The sequence below is a fragment of the Equus caballus genome, chromosome 14 (genome assembly GCF_041296265.1).
Source record: "Equus caballus isolate H_3958 breed thoroughbred chromosome 14, TB-T2T, whole genome shotgun sequence".
NCBI classification, from domain to species: Eukaryota; Metazoa; Chordata; class Mammalia; order Perissodactyla; family Equidae; genus Equus; species Equus caballus.
The window spans coordinates 21,189,571-21,201,712 of NC_091697.1; the positions used below are offsets into that span (position 1 = coordinate 21,189,571).

The window sequence follows — 12,142 nt, forward strand, 5'->3', positions numbered from 1 at the left end:
TGTCACTGCTGCTCGTGGTCCCTGGTGGGAGCTGCCACCGCAACACCGCCGGTCCTCACCAGACCAGACCCTCCTCCTTCCCTGCGGCTTCTGGCCCTAGCATCAGGCTCCAAGTCTGGGGCTGGAGCGTCTGGAGGCTGAGGTCACATGTCCTGACTGCAAGGAAGGCTGGGAAAGCATTGTCAGCTCCTAGAGAGAGAGGCAGGCTCTGCCTCAAGGTGGGGGAGCCCCCAAACACAGGAACGGGGCAATTCCTGTGCCGAGATGACAGATGCGCCCCCATGCTAGCTTTTTAAATTATACAAGTCAAATACTATTCAAGGTACAGTAATCAAACAGCACAAGAAGGAAGGCGATGGATTGTGCAAGCTTCTCTCCCTGAAGCTCTCTGTCCCCTTTGCTGGGGGCAACTCCTGCTGACAGTTTTGTGGAAGTCCTTGCAGATGTGTTCCTTGTATTCAGGGATGAGTAAGTACGCATAATTTGTATATAAGGTCTCTGTATAATGCATACAGTATGTGACAAGTGTGTGTGTATAAATTGTCTATGTATCGACGTCGGCTCGTCCCCCACACTACAGTTTGACACTACAGTTTGGCACTTTGCTTCTCTCCCTTCACGCCGAATCCTGACACACTCCCACGTCAGGACACGGGGGTTTGGCTCGTCCTTTCTATCGGCAGCATAGCATTTCCTGGGTGGGTGTCCCATAATTAACCAGCCAGTGCTCTGCGGTTGGACAATGAGATTGCTTCCAGGTTTGTGCTTTAATAGACCATGCTGCAGTGCACATTCTTGCACAAATGTCTCTGTGAACTTGTGTGAGTAGAGATCCAACAGATAAGTTCCTGGAAGGGGAACTGTTGGCTCGAAAGGAGCCTGCATTTATGTCTCCAGGAAACATCGCCAAATTGCCTTCCAAAAACCATGCGCCAATTTGCAGCTCTCCCAGGGGCCTGTGAGCATTTCCTCCCAGGCCCTGCATGCTCTGGCTGCTGGCTGCACCCTCGCCTCACCACCTGTCACTTACACACCCTGCATTTCCAGCCACAGGGACTTTGCCCATGCTATACCCACAGACTAAATGTCCCTTCCTCCCTTGTCTGCCAGATGAAATCTTACCTGTCCCACAAGGCCCACCTCAGATGTCACCTCCTCTGTACAGCCTTCCCTGACCCGCCTAAGCTGTCAGAGTCCCCTTCCTCTGGGATCCCACAGCTTCTTGGGCATAATTCTGTCACAGCCCCGACAGAGGGCCTATGTGTGCCTGGCATTCTATGGCCGTTGTGACAGTCCCCATCATAACCACACAAAAAAGGGTTTTGTCCACCCTCCCCCCTGCCTCACCAGCTGCACTGCCTTTTATCTGTTCCTAAGCACCGTCCTGCCGCAGGGCCTTTGCACTCGCAGTTCTCTTTCTATGGATCTCAGCCTTGGGGCCTCTCTGGCGTCTGATCCCGCTCACCTCCTCACAGAGACCTTCCTCGGGCACTTTGTCTCCAGCACCCCTCCTCTAGTGGCTCTGTCACATCACTGTGTTTTTATCTTCCTAACACTTCTCACAAGCTGAAATAACCTTGTTTGGTTTAAGTGTTGACACACGTTTTCCATCCTGTGTCCCATCTCTGCACACACACAAACACATCACTGTGAACCCCCTGAGAGCAGGGACCTTGTTTACCTGTCCCACTGTCCTCAGCCTCAAACCTGGCCGGCACCTGTCTAAGCGCTCACTGGATGTTCGTTGAATGAACCGTGTGTGTTGTACAGAAGAGGAAACTGACGTTCAGAAAGGAGAGCTTGAGCAGCCCAGGGTCCCACAGTTAGTACTAAGCGCACCCGAGATTCCAACCCGCCTGAACTCCGAAGCCAACTGCAGTATTTCTGGCCTACTCTTAGCACCCCGCATTGTCTCCCCCACCAGACTAGGTTCTTGGGAGCAGGACGCCAGTCTGACTCCCGGGGTCCCCCGCGACGCGTCCCGGGCCCGCCCGAGGAGGCTAGCGGGCTCCGTGGAGATGTCACCCTCCCCGCCCCCTGTCAGTCAGGCCGAGGGGGCGGTGCGGCCGCCAGGGGGGGTGCTGAGCTCAGAGTTGCCGCAGCGCCTGAGCCCGAGCCGGAGCGCGCGAGGGAGCAGGGCGCACGGCGCGAGTGGTGACTGGCGACGCACCCAAGGCCCGGGCACTGCTGCGCCCGGCTCAGGGCCCGCGCCCCGCCTGCTGCAGACCGACCTGAGCGCCTAGCCACGGCTCGATCCCCCATTGGCCCGGAGCCCCCCTAGCCCGGCCTAGCTGAGCCCCTTCCTTCCGCCCGCCGCAGCCGCAGCCGCCGCTCCATCCCCAGCCGGGGCCCCGCATCCAGGTGAGGCGGCCGCGCTCCAGGCGCCAGGGATGGGGAAAGGGCTGGGAATGGAGAGGGGACTGGGTGGGACGGGGAAGGGGCTGGAAGACAGAGAGAGGGCACCGGTGGGTGCTTGTCCGTGTGCAACCCGGGATATACGTGACTGCTGCTCTGTGTCTGCAGCTGCCTGGGTGGCCGTGTGGACGTGCGTCCGCGCCCGTGTGTCTGTGTGTGTCGAAGTGTCCATGCGCGTTTGAACGTCTGCGTGTCCTGTATGTGCACGTGAGCGTGTCCGTGGAGTATGTTTGTGTGCATGGCCGTGTGACTCTGTCATATGTGTACAGGCAGGCCCCGGGGCTTCGCACCGAGCCCAGCACTCCGGTTCCGCGGGGCTGCAGGTTGCAGGGTCCCAGATAACCCAGCCGGTGGCCCCTCCCGCGTCCCCAGCTTTCAAGGACGCTAGGACTCGCCGCAGCCCTGTGGTCTCGCGCTGGGGAGGGGGTAAGGTGGGAGGGGGCTCCGGGCCGGGAAGGACGCCTCAGTCTCTGGAGAGAACGGAGTGGGCACCGGCGTCCCTCGGGAAGGGCTGGGGTGAGGGTGCGGGGCCAGAGCCCCCGTGCCCTTGTGTTCGCCCTCCCCAGGCCGCCAGGATGGACGTGTTCATGAAGGGCCTGTCCATGGCCAAGGAGGGCGTCGTGGCCGCCGCGGAGAAAACCAAGCAGGGGGTCACCGAGGCCGCGGAGAAGACCAAGGAGGGCGTCCTCTACGTCGGTGGGCCAGGGGCCTGGCTTCTGGGGCGGCAGGGTTCAGGCGTCCTCCGAGGGAGTGGGGCTGAGGGAGTGAGGCCACGGTCCTTAGGAGGACAGAGCGGTGGGCTCTGGACAGAATATGAGTCAGCAGATGGGGCAGGGTCAGCAGGGGTCACAAGGGACATAGCCAGCCCTGGAAGCCCGGGTCAGTGATGGGACCCCCGGGAGGAGGATGAGGAAAGTGTTGGTGAGGATGGGGTTCAGTGGAAAGGCCAGGACCAACGCAGTGATCAGAGCAGAGAGCCTTCTTGTTCTGGTTCTTTTTTGCGTTATTCATAGTTACCTGGTGTTGAGCCCTAACTCTCTGCCAAGCACTGCACCATGTGAAGTGCCATAACATCCACTACCTGCCCATTCCATAGCCAGGAACACTGGGGTTCCGCAGGGTTAACTGTCTTGCCCAAGGTCACACAGCCGATAAAACCTGAGGCTGGAGTGAGCGCCAAGCTGTCTGGTTTCCAAAGCTCCATCTCTCCCCTTGCCTGACCCTCCTGTATTATTCGGGCTCCCTTCCAGCCCCCCCTGCGTCAGCTGCTTTCACCTCTGAGTTGCTCTCTGGGTCTCCCTGCCTCCCAACGCCTATGGTTCCACCATCGTCATCTCTTCTCTCGGTCCACCCTGCTTTCAGATGCCAGCTGTCAGGAGGAGAAAGGCCAAGTGGTTAAAATTTCTCACCCTAAGTCGAGGAGAGGGAGCCTGCAGGGGCATTTGCATAAAGGGAGGCAAAACCCAGAAACTGACATTTACTGAAGGCTGTGGTGACTCAGGGCTTGCCTGTGTGCAGAGGGAAGGATGCTCCCCTATGCAGGCTGAAGAGGGGTGGTGGACTTGCCCAGGGTTGTGGTACATTTGGCATTGTGGTACTTTGAAAAATATTTATTGACCACCTACTATGTGCTGGGAGGTGCTGGCTTTCCTGATAGTGGTACAGAACATTCCAATAGTGGGACCTGACATCAAGTGGCTGGGATGGGGACCACTTTGGTAGGGTGATCAAAGAGGGTGGCATTTGAGCTGAGCCCTGAAGAATACGGAGCCAGGAGAGGAGGGCAGGGAACAGTGGTTGGAGACGAGCTCAGAAAGGTAGGCGAGAGCTGGCTCATGAGGGAGCCCCTGCTTGTAGGCCAGGGCAAATCGTAATTAGAATTGCCACGAGACATTATAAGCTGGGAAACGGATGTGATCTGACTTCAGTATAGAAAGGGCCTTCAGCCTTCTGGGGACAGAACACATTGCGGGGAGGCCCACTGGAGGTAGTGGACCCACCAGACAAGGGTGGCTGGAACCAGGACAGAGGTGGTGGAGACAGGGAGAAGGCCTGGGCCCACACCTACCCGGCCCCAGCTCTGCTGTCCCTCCTGCCTCCTCCCCCGGCCCTTTTGCTCCTGTGGACCCCTAGCATCCCGACACTGCCTTCCTGCTGTCAGACTTGCCCCCCCTTAGACTGGCCCCTCCTGCTCCTCCCTGTACTCAGGAAGCCCCAGTGGCCCCCAGTCCCTACACGTAAAGGCCTCAGCTCCCTGCAGCCTCGCCTTCAGTGCCCTGCATGGTGCTGCCTCTGTCTGCGCTTCCATGGCTCCAGGCCCTGAAAGCACCCCTCTCTGAGCCCACACGTCATGCCTGGAAGGCCCTCCCAGCCTCCTTTCTGCATATCCGTCTGCTCCCCATTTGTCAAGTTCCAGGCAGTGCCCCCTTCCCTGTCACATAGCCCCTGGAGCCTGGAAGTCTGCTCCTCACTGCGTGAGGTCCCAGGCACTGAATCTGTTCCTCTCTTACCCCCTCTGACAGTGAGCAATTGGCCTGGAGCCTGGCACAGAGCAGGTGCCAACAGACGTCTGTGGGAGGAATGAATGGGTGCACACGCAGCCCCCCATCTCTGGGTCTGTCTGGCCTTCCGCCTGAGACTCCTGTCTCCCCAGGCCAACCTGTCCTCCTCCTCCCGCCTCAGCCTGCCCAGACACCCATGTCTGAGTCTCTCAGCTGTTGTCTGGGTTGCCAACTCCTTAGGATGGGCGACTCCCAACTCCCCTGAGGGCTCCCACTCCCCACCTCACATCTGGCCCCCTGGCCTTTCCCAGAAGCCCCACATTTTGATGTGACCAAGTCGCTACCCTCCCAGGAAGGCCCAGCCAATGCTGTGGGTCTCAGTCACAATCTGCACATCACCCATCCTGCACCCAAGACCCTCCCCACTTCGGCCAGAAGGAGGGATCGCACCCTTGTTACGAGAAGAGTCTTTAGAAGAAATGGGGTAGGGGTAGTGGATGTGGGTTTCCACAGGTGTGATGCGGGCAGTCATGCACGGGGGCACCGGGGGGGAACTTTCTGAATACACGGCCTGTCTGCATCTCCCAGGTCCACCCCCACCCCCACCCCCGCCCGCTCCGTCCTGGACTTCACAGGGTGGTGGCTGAAGTTTTAGAGTCAGACCTGAACTTGAATGTCAGTTCAGCCACTTACTAGTTGTGGGAGCCTAACTGAGCTTCTGTTTCCATCTGTGAGGCAGGCACAGTAACGGCACCACTTCCCAGGGCTGGGAGAGGGTTGCCCGAAGTGGTGAGAGGAGAGCACTTTGCCCAGTGCTGGCACTCAGGCAGCTCCCCCTCCACCCAAGGGGTGTGGGTGTCTATCAGGTGGGGGTGGGGGACAGACTGGAAGTCCTGAGGAAGTAGGCATGGGGGCCTCAGGGTGGTGATGTGGAGGGCACTTGTGGGGTTTGGGGGCCCAAGGAAACAGTGATGGGGCCAGATGCCCTCTCCCGACTGGGTCCCTCTGCTCACTCTGTAACCACCGTGTTTGCCAGAGTCTCTGTTCCTTAGCTAAGAGCCCTTAAATGTGCTCCTTTTTTCTCCCAACAGGAAGCAAGACCCGAGAGGGGGTGGTACAAGGAGTGGCCTCAGGTACCAGCCCAGCCCTGGCACAGCCCTCTCCCCTCACCCCAGCCTGGAGCTGGCTGGATTTGGGGGGTGGGGGTGGGGAAGAGGGCACCTCCAAGGCTTGTGGGGGGGAGTGTTCCATAGGAAAGCAGGTCCTGGGACACTACGGGGAGGGGGGCACCTTTGCCTCCTTCACCCTAGCCCCCAGCCCCCTTCCCCACTCTCCCCCTGCTCCAGTGGCTGAGAAAACCAAGGAGCAGGCATCACATCTGGGAGGAGCCGTGTTCTCTGGGGCTGGAAACATCGCGGCAGCCACAGGTCTCGTGAAGAGGGAGGAATTCCCCACGGACCTGAAGGTGAGCAGTCTTGCCACACACGTGCGCACGCGTGCATGTACACACACATGTGTCAGGCACACCCGTAAACCTGCCACTAGGCTCCCCACTCCCCCAGCCAGCCTGGGGCACAAGGCTTCTTGCTCCTGCTCTGCAGGGCCCTGCTGTACTCGGCTCAGGATGAGTCTGCATCGAGGTGTGTATGGGTGTGGCGCTCCCTGCGACAGTGACCCAGATCTGCCTGTATACGTGTATTCTGCTCACAAGTGTGACCCAGACCACTTCTGGCCATATCTGCATGTGAAACTGATTATTCATTCAGCAAGTATTCATGCCAGGGAAGAACTGTTTTAGGGGGTGACTGCAGTGAATAGGTTCCTGCATTCATGGAGATGACACTGTAGTAGGAAGAGATAGTAAAAAGCCAACCAATAAGCAAGATGATTTCAGACAGGGATAAGTGCTCTGAAGAAAAGACAAGGGTGACGGGATGGAGAGTCAAGGGGTAAGGGGGCTACTTTAGCTGAGAGGAGGTGACATTTGAGCTGACACCCAAGAGATGAGGCAAGCCACGTGGGAAGTGTATTTCAGGCAATAGGAACAGAATGTGCAAAGGACCTGAGGCAGGCCTGAGCAAGTGGGGGCAGGGTGAACTGTGTGTCACATGTTTGCATAGGCATGTTGCCCCAGGAGAGTGGTAGTGGCTATCCATGTGTGTATGAAGACAGATGCTTCCATTAGGACACGCTGTAGAATAAGAGATGAGAGCTCTGGAGCCCCACAGAGCCGGATTTGAATCCCAGCTCCTCTGCTTCCTGACTGTGTAACCCTGGGCAGGTCCTATCATGTCTCTGAGCCTGATTCTTTGCCTATAAGATGAAAGATGAACTCAAAAGGACTCTTATGTAGATTAGAGATAACATAGATCAGAGGTTCTCAAAACTGAAGTGTGCGACAGAATCGCCAGGAGGCCAGGTTACAATGCAGACTGTTGCCCCATCCTTAGAGTCTCTGATTCGGTAGATCTGGGGTGGGGCCTGAGAACTTGCGTTTCTACAAGTACCCTGGTGAGGCTGATGCTGCAGGGCTGGGGACCACACTTCAAGAACCACTGATAAAAAGCCTGGCTTGCATACTGTGAGTGCTCAGTAAGAGATAATGGCCCCATGATCATGTGAGTGGTCCATGTCTGCCCACGGGGGCTCATGTGACCACAGGTGTATGTGGAAATGTACCAGTGTGACAGTGCACTCTGAGGGCCTATACGTCCGTACAGACATTCCTCTTGTGGGGCAATCCGTGTCTGTCCACGTACACGTGCAGACTCTGCCTCCCCGGGGCCGGGGGGCTCCTATCTCAGCGTCCGGTCTGGGAGATCAATGCGCATTCTGCCTGAGCATATCTGTTGGGCTGGGGGAGGAGACCCCACACCACCCTTCACTCCAGACGTTCTGCACAGGTGGTTCCTTCCCCTGTCAGAAGTCTGAGACTCGGCTCAGAAGTTCTGGTTCAAGTCCTGCCTATGCATTTTACCAGCTTTGTGACTTTCCATTTCTTATCATTCTGCTTCCAGTGATCACTCCCATCACTGAGCTCTTATATGGGCAGGCACTGTTCTAGACATTTTACATGGAGTAACTCACTGAATCTTCATGGTGTCCCTATGAAGACGGCACCACAGTCAGCCCATTTTATAGATAAAGGAACTGAAACTCAGAGAGGTGAAGTGACTTGTTTGAGATCCCAGTTCCTGCCTGCCTCCCTGAGAAGGCGACTGGTAGGACAATCTCAGGTCCATGTCATCGGAGTTGCTTGGTGCTGACCCGGGGCCGGGCCCTGGGCTGAGAGCTGGGGTGCGGAGAGAGGCGGGTTTGGGCCTGAGCTGTGAGCCTCCAGGCTGTCTGTGAGGGGAACAGAACCATCTCTCGGGCCGCCTTCCTCCTACCAGCCCTCGTCCACACCTCAGCCTCCTCTCTCAAGGGAGCTCAGGGTCGTAGATTCACCATCCAGACTACAGCGCTTTGGGGGCCCCAGGCGTGGGGGACCCTATGCAAGCCCAGGCTGCACATTTCTGAGTGTGTCTACCTCCCAGGCTGCTTGGGGACAGTCATCCCTCAGTATCTGTGAGGAATCACTTCCAGGAACCCCGCCGATACCCAAATCCGAGGATGCCCAAGTCCCTTCTATAAAACGGTGTAGTGTTTGCATAGAACCTACGCACACCCTCTTGTATACTTTAAATCATCTCTAGATACTTATAACACCTAATACAATGTAAATGCTATGTAAATAGTTGCTATTCTGTATTGTTTAGGGAATAATGACAAGAACAGAAAGCCTGTACACGTTCAGTGCAGATGCAGCCATCGTAGGCCTTTCCATACGCCACTGGTTGCCTCTTCGGATGCAGGACCCGGATGCGGAGGCCGACTGTACATTATCATGGAATCCTCCGCGTGCTCCCACAAAGCAGAGAGCACCGTCTGGTTTCCCATCCGAGGCAGCTGAGCTCAGAGGGCAAGTGACTTAGCTGACGACACAGAGCTAGTGCGTGGCCAGGCAGGGGTGTTTTCTAAGTGAACTCTTTATTGAAGTCCAACACCCATGCAGAAAGCAAGCAGCCCCATGAAACGTTCACAAAGGGGACTGCCCACTGTCACCAGCACCCAGATGGAGACACAGAGCAGCAGCCCCTCAGAAGCCGCCGTTAGACCCCCTTCCGGTCCCTAACCCCAGGGCCAAGACAGGTGGGATGAGTGAGTGTCTGGGGCACAAAACGTAAGGGGGGCACTCATTCTGGGGTCTCGTTCGCATGGCTCTGAGAGTGGACACCTTCCTCACCTCACCTTCGACCTGGCCCGGCCTCCCCTCCAAGGGTGACTGCTTCCTGCCTCCTATCGCAAACACCGGTTGGGCGTTCTTAGCCCTAAGTACATGCTCTTCCATCCCGGGCTTCTTTCACTGGACAGTCTGGGTGAGATCCCTCCATGCGTCGCATGCGCTGTGGTTCCCTGTTCTCCTTGCGCAATATCCTTCGTGTGATCAGACGGCAGCGCATGCATCGCCCGTCCGTTCTACTGTTGTCGGACGTTTGAGTTGTTTCCAAACATTGTGCTGGGGCTGGGATTTTAACGCTGTGTTTCTTTCCTGGTCACAGCTGGGTGACTTTGAACAAACTAACATTTCCCCACCTCCTGGGCCTTGGTGTACCCATCTGTACATTGGGGAAAATGAGCCAGGGCAGGAGCTGTAAACTCATGTGCCTGCAGGGCCCGTCTAGCCAGGTCACGTGAAGGAGCTGAAGCTGCCTGGATGGGGCTGGGGCAACGAGGCAGAGGTGGTCAGGGTGGGCCTCTCGGTGCTGGCCAGCCCTTCAGGGTCTCAGGATTCCTGTCTCTACCCAGTAGGGAGGGACAGGGGTTACATGTGGAAGTGGGGGAGGTGCTGTGCCCCCAGAGGTTCAGGCATGTGCCAGTCCACATGTGGCCTTGTGTATGAACCCTAGGTTATTGTGTGTGCCTGTGTACGCAGCCAGCTCAGTCCCGTGTTTGTGCACATATGGTGCTCACCTGCAGGTGACTGGCCCTGTGTCTGGCAGCCCCCCACTTGCATGCCTACTGGTCTGCACCCCTCTGGGCAGCAGATGCAGGGGGGCGGGGAGAGTCTTAGCTCACACATCCAAGCAACACCACGAGCTGTTGCTTCCAGCTTATCTTAAAATAGCAACAGCTGAAGAAACCAGGCCACACAGGGCCCTGGGGGAGGGATGGGTGGAAAGTGGCAGGGGAATGGCTCAGAGCCTCTGCCCAGCCCTGCCCCGAGCCTCCATCTCCCTCCAGCCCAGAGGAGCTTCCAGGGTTGTCTCAGGGGACCTGAAGCCCTGCAAGGAACCTGCCACAAAGGGGGTACGGATAAATGAGTGACAGGGTGCTATCTCGCCATCCCATCCAGTCCAAGTGATGTTAGCACAGGAGGCTGCCAGCTGCTGGGACCCTGCTTCCCCTTCCCCGCCCCCCACTTCAAGCATGATTCCGAGGGCTTTCACTCCTCATACCTTCATCCCACTTGCGAGGGACTCCAAATAATTTAATTAAAAATTCTGGTTGCACGCCAACAAAGCCTAGCCTTGCCCCAATCAGTCCAAAGCTTCCCAGGGTAGGAGTTTGGGGGGCATCCCCAGCTGCCCTCACAGGTCCTGTCCTTTTTCTCCCCACAGCCAGAGGAAGTGGCCCAGGAAGCTGCTGAGGAGCCGCTGATTGAGCCCCTCATGGAGCCAGAAGGGGAGAGTTATGAGGAACCACCCCAGGTGAGGGGCGGCAGGGCTGGGTGGGGCTTTGGGCATCCCGGAAGATGGCTGCCATCCCAGCTGGGGTGGGAGGTCTCTGGCAGGGAAGGGTTGGGCAGGGAGCTTCAGGCCCCCCTTTTCTAGAACCCAGGCCCCAGGAGGTGGCAGCAGGGAGGGAGAACAAACGCGGCCTAGCACTGGGCCTTAGGCAGCCCTGCCCAGGAATGTCCAAGCCCTTTCCAACTTCCAGGTTTGTCCCTTGCCAGGGAGGAGGGGCATGCACTGTTCCTCCTCGAGGGGGAGGGTCTCAGGGCAGCTGGGGCCTGGCCAGTTGGTCTCCAACCCCTTCCTCTTTTGCTCTTCTTCACTCCACCCCCATCCCTCTGATGCAGGAGGAGTATCAGGAGTATGAGCCAGAGGCGTAAGGGCCCAGGACGGCCCCCCACCAGCAGCACAATCCCTTCCCTGCCCTCTGACCGCCCCCCCCCCCCCCGCCAGAGCCAGGGCTGTCCTTCTACCCTTTCCCCCCAAACACGAGATCTTCCTTCGCTCCGAGGCACCCCTCGGAGCCTGTGTTAGTATCTGTCCATCTGTCTGTCCTACCCGCCCGCGCGTCCAACCCTGGCGCGTGGACAGGGCCGGGGCTGCGGCCGTGGCTGGGAGCCTCACCTCACCTGTGTTGCCTCCTCCCTGCCCCATCCCGTCCAGTGTCTGAGCGGATGTAGCATGTTCTATGTGTTTTTAAACGAAGATCGGAAAGGGACGGCTTCCCCCGACCCCCGACAGAGGCTCTCCAGGGGCCCCCGGGCAGCCCCAGAGCTCCCCACCCCACTCTCACGTCGACCCCAAGAAACATTTTTTTAACCAAAACCAGGAACCAGGCTGTGCCATGCCCCCTCCCCCAGCCGGCCCGGTCCGAGGGCGGGCGTCGTGTGTCGTGATTGTGGCATGGAGAGTCCCCCACCCCCCGTGTGAGCGTGTCCCGGGCGGGCGGGCCCGGCCGCCCCCCGCGTGTCCATGAATAAAGCCAATCTGTCTGTAGCCAGCGCCGCAGGGCAGGGCTGGGGTGGACGGCGGGTGGGGGCGGCCGACGCGAGCTTCCAGGTCCCAGCCTGCCCCACTCCCCTCTTTGAGGCTTGGCATACTCAGCCCAGGTACAAGACTGACCGCCTCGGGCCTCAGCTCCTCCATCTCCTACCCTCCCCCCGCCCCATGACCGGCGGGGAGAGGGTTCCCCCAGGCTGAGACAAGCAGTTGCCTGGCAGGCGGAAGATGGCCTCGGGCGCCATCTGCTGGACCGTAAAGGGCCTGCTGGGGGTGCAGGGCGGAGGGAAGCCCCGTGCCACCGCAGGGCAGGGTGGACTGGCTCACACCTCGCCGCACACGCAGCGCGGGCACGCGGATGGCCACGCACACGCGGAGATGCGTGCACGTACGCTGGTGCAGGAGCGCCGCCCAGCGTGTCCGCACGCAGGCCGACACGTGCAGACCCCCGCG

General features: G+C 58.6%; 1 protein-coding gene across 1 annotated transcript; it reads left to right on the top strand.

Annotated features, from left to right (window-relative positions):
* The first annotated feature begins 1,733 nt into the window (after nucleotides 1–1,733).
* SNCB (synuclein beta) lies at nucleotides 1,734–11,686 on the top strand. The gene is made up of 6 exons (XM_023617169.2): nucleotides 1,734–2,361; nucleotides 2,982–3,111; nucleotides 6,008–6,049; nucleotides 6,263–6,381; nucleotides 10,577–10,666; nucleotides 11,038–11,686. The coding sequence occupies exons 2-6, from the start codon at nucleotides 2,991–2,993 to the stop codon at nucleotides 11,068–11,070; spliced, it is 405 nt and encodes a 134-aa protein (XP_023472937.1). The 5' UTR covers nucleotides 1,734–2,361; nucleotides 2,982–2,990; the 3' UTR covers nucleotides 11,071–11,686.
* The last annotated feature ends 456 nt before the right edge of the window (nucleotides 11,687–12,142 follow it).

What these genes read in the sequence shown, in the direction of transcription:
- SNCB (XM_023617169.2), top strand. Translation starts at nt 2,991, where the DNA reads ATGGACGTGTTCATGAAGGGCCTGTCCATGGCCAAGGAGGGCGTCGTG. An exon ending in GGTACAAGGAGTGGCCTCAG is followed by an intron (nt 6,050 to 6,262) that starts GTACCAGCCCAG and finishes CCCCTGCTCCAG; the next exon opens with TGGCTGAGAAAACCAAGGAG. An exon ending in AATTCCCCACGGACCTGAAG is followed by an intron (nt 6,382 to 10,576) that starts GTGAGCAGTCTT and finishes TTCTCCCCACAG; the next exon opens with CCAGAGGAAGTGGCCCAGGA.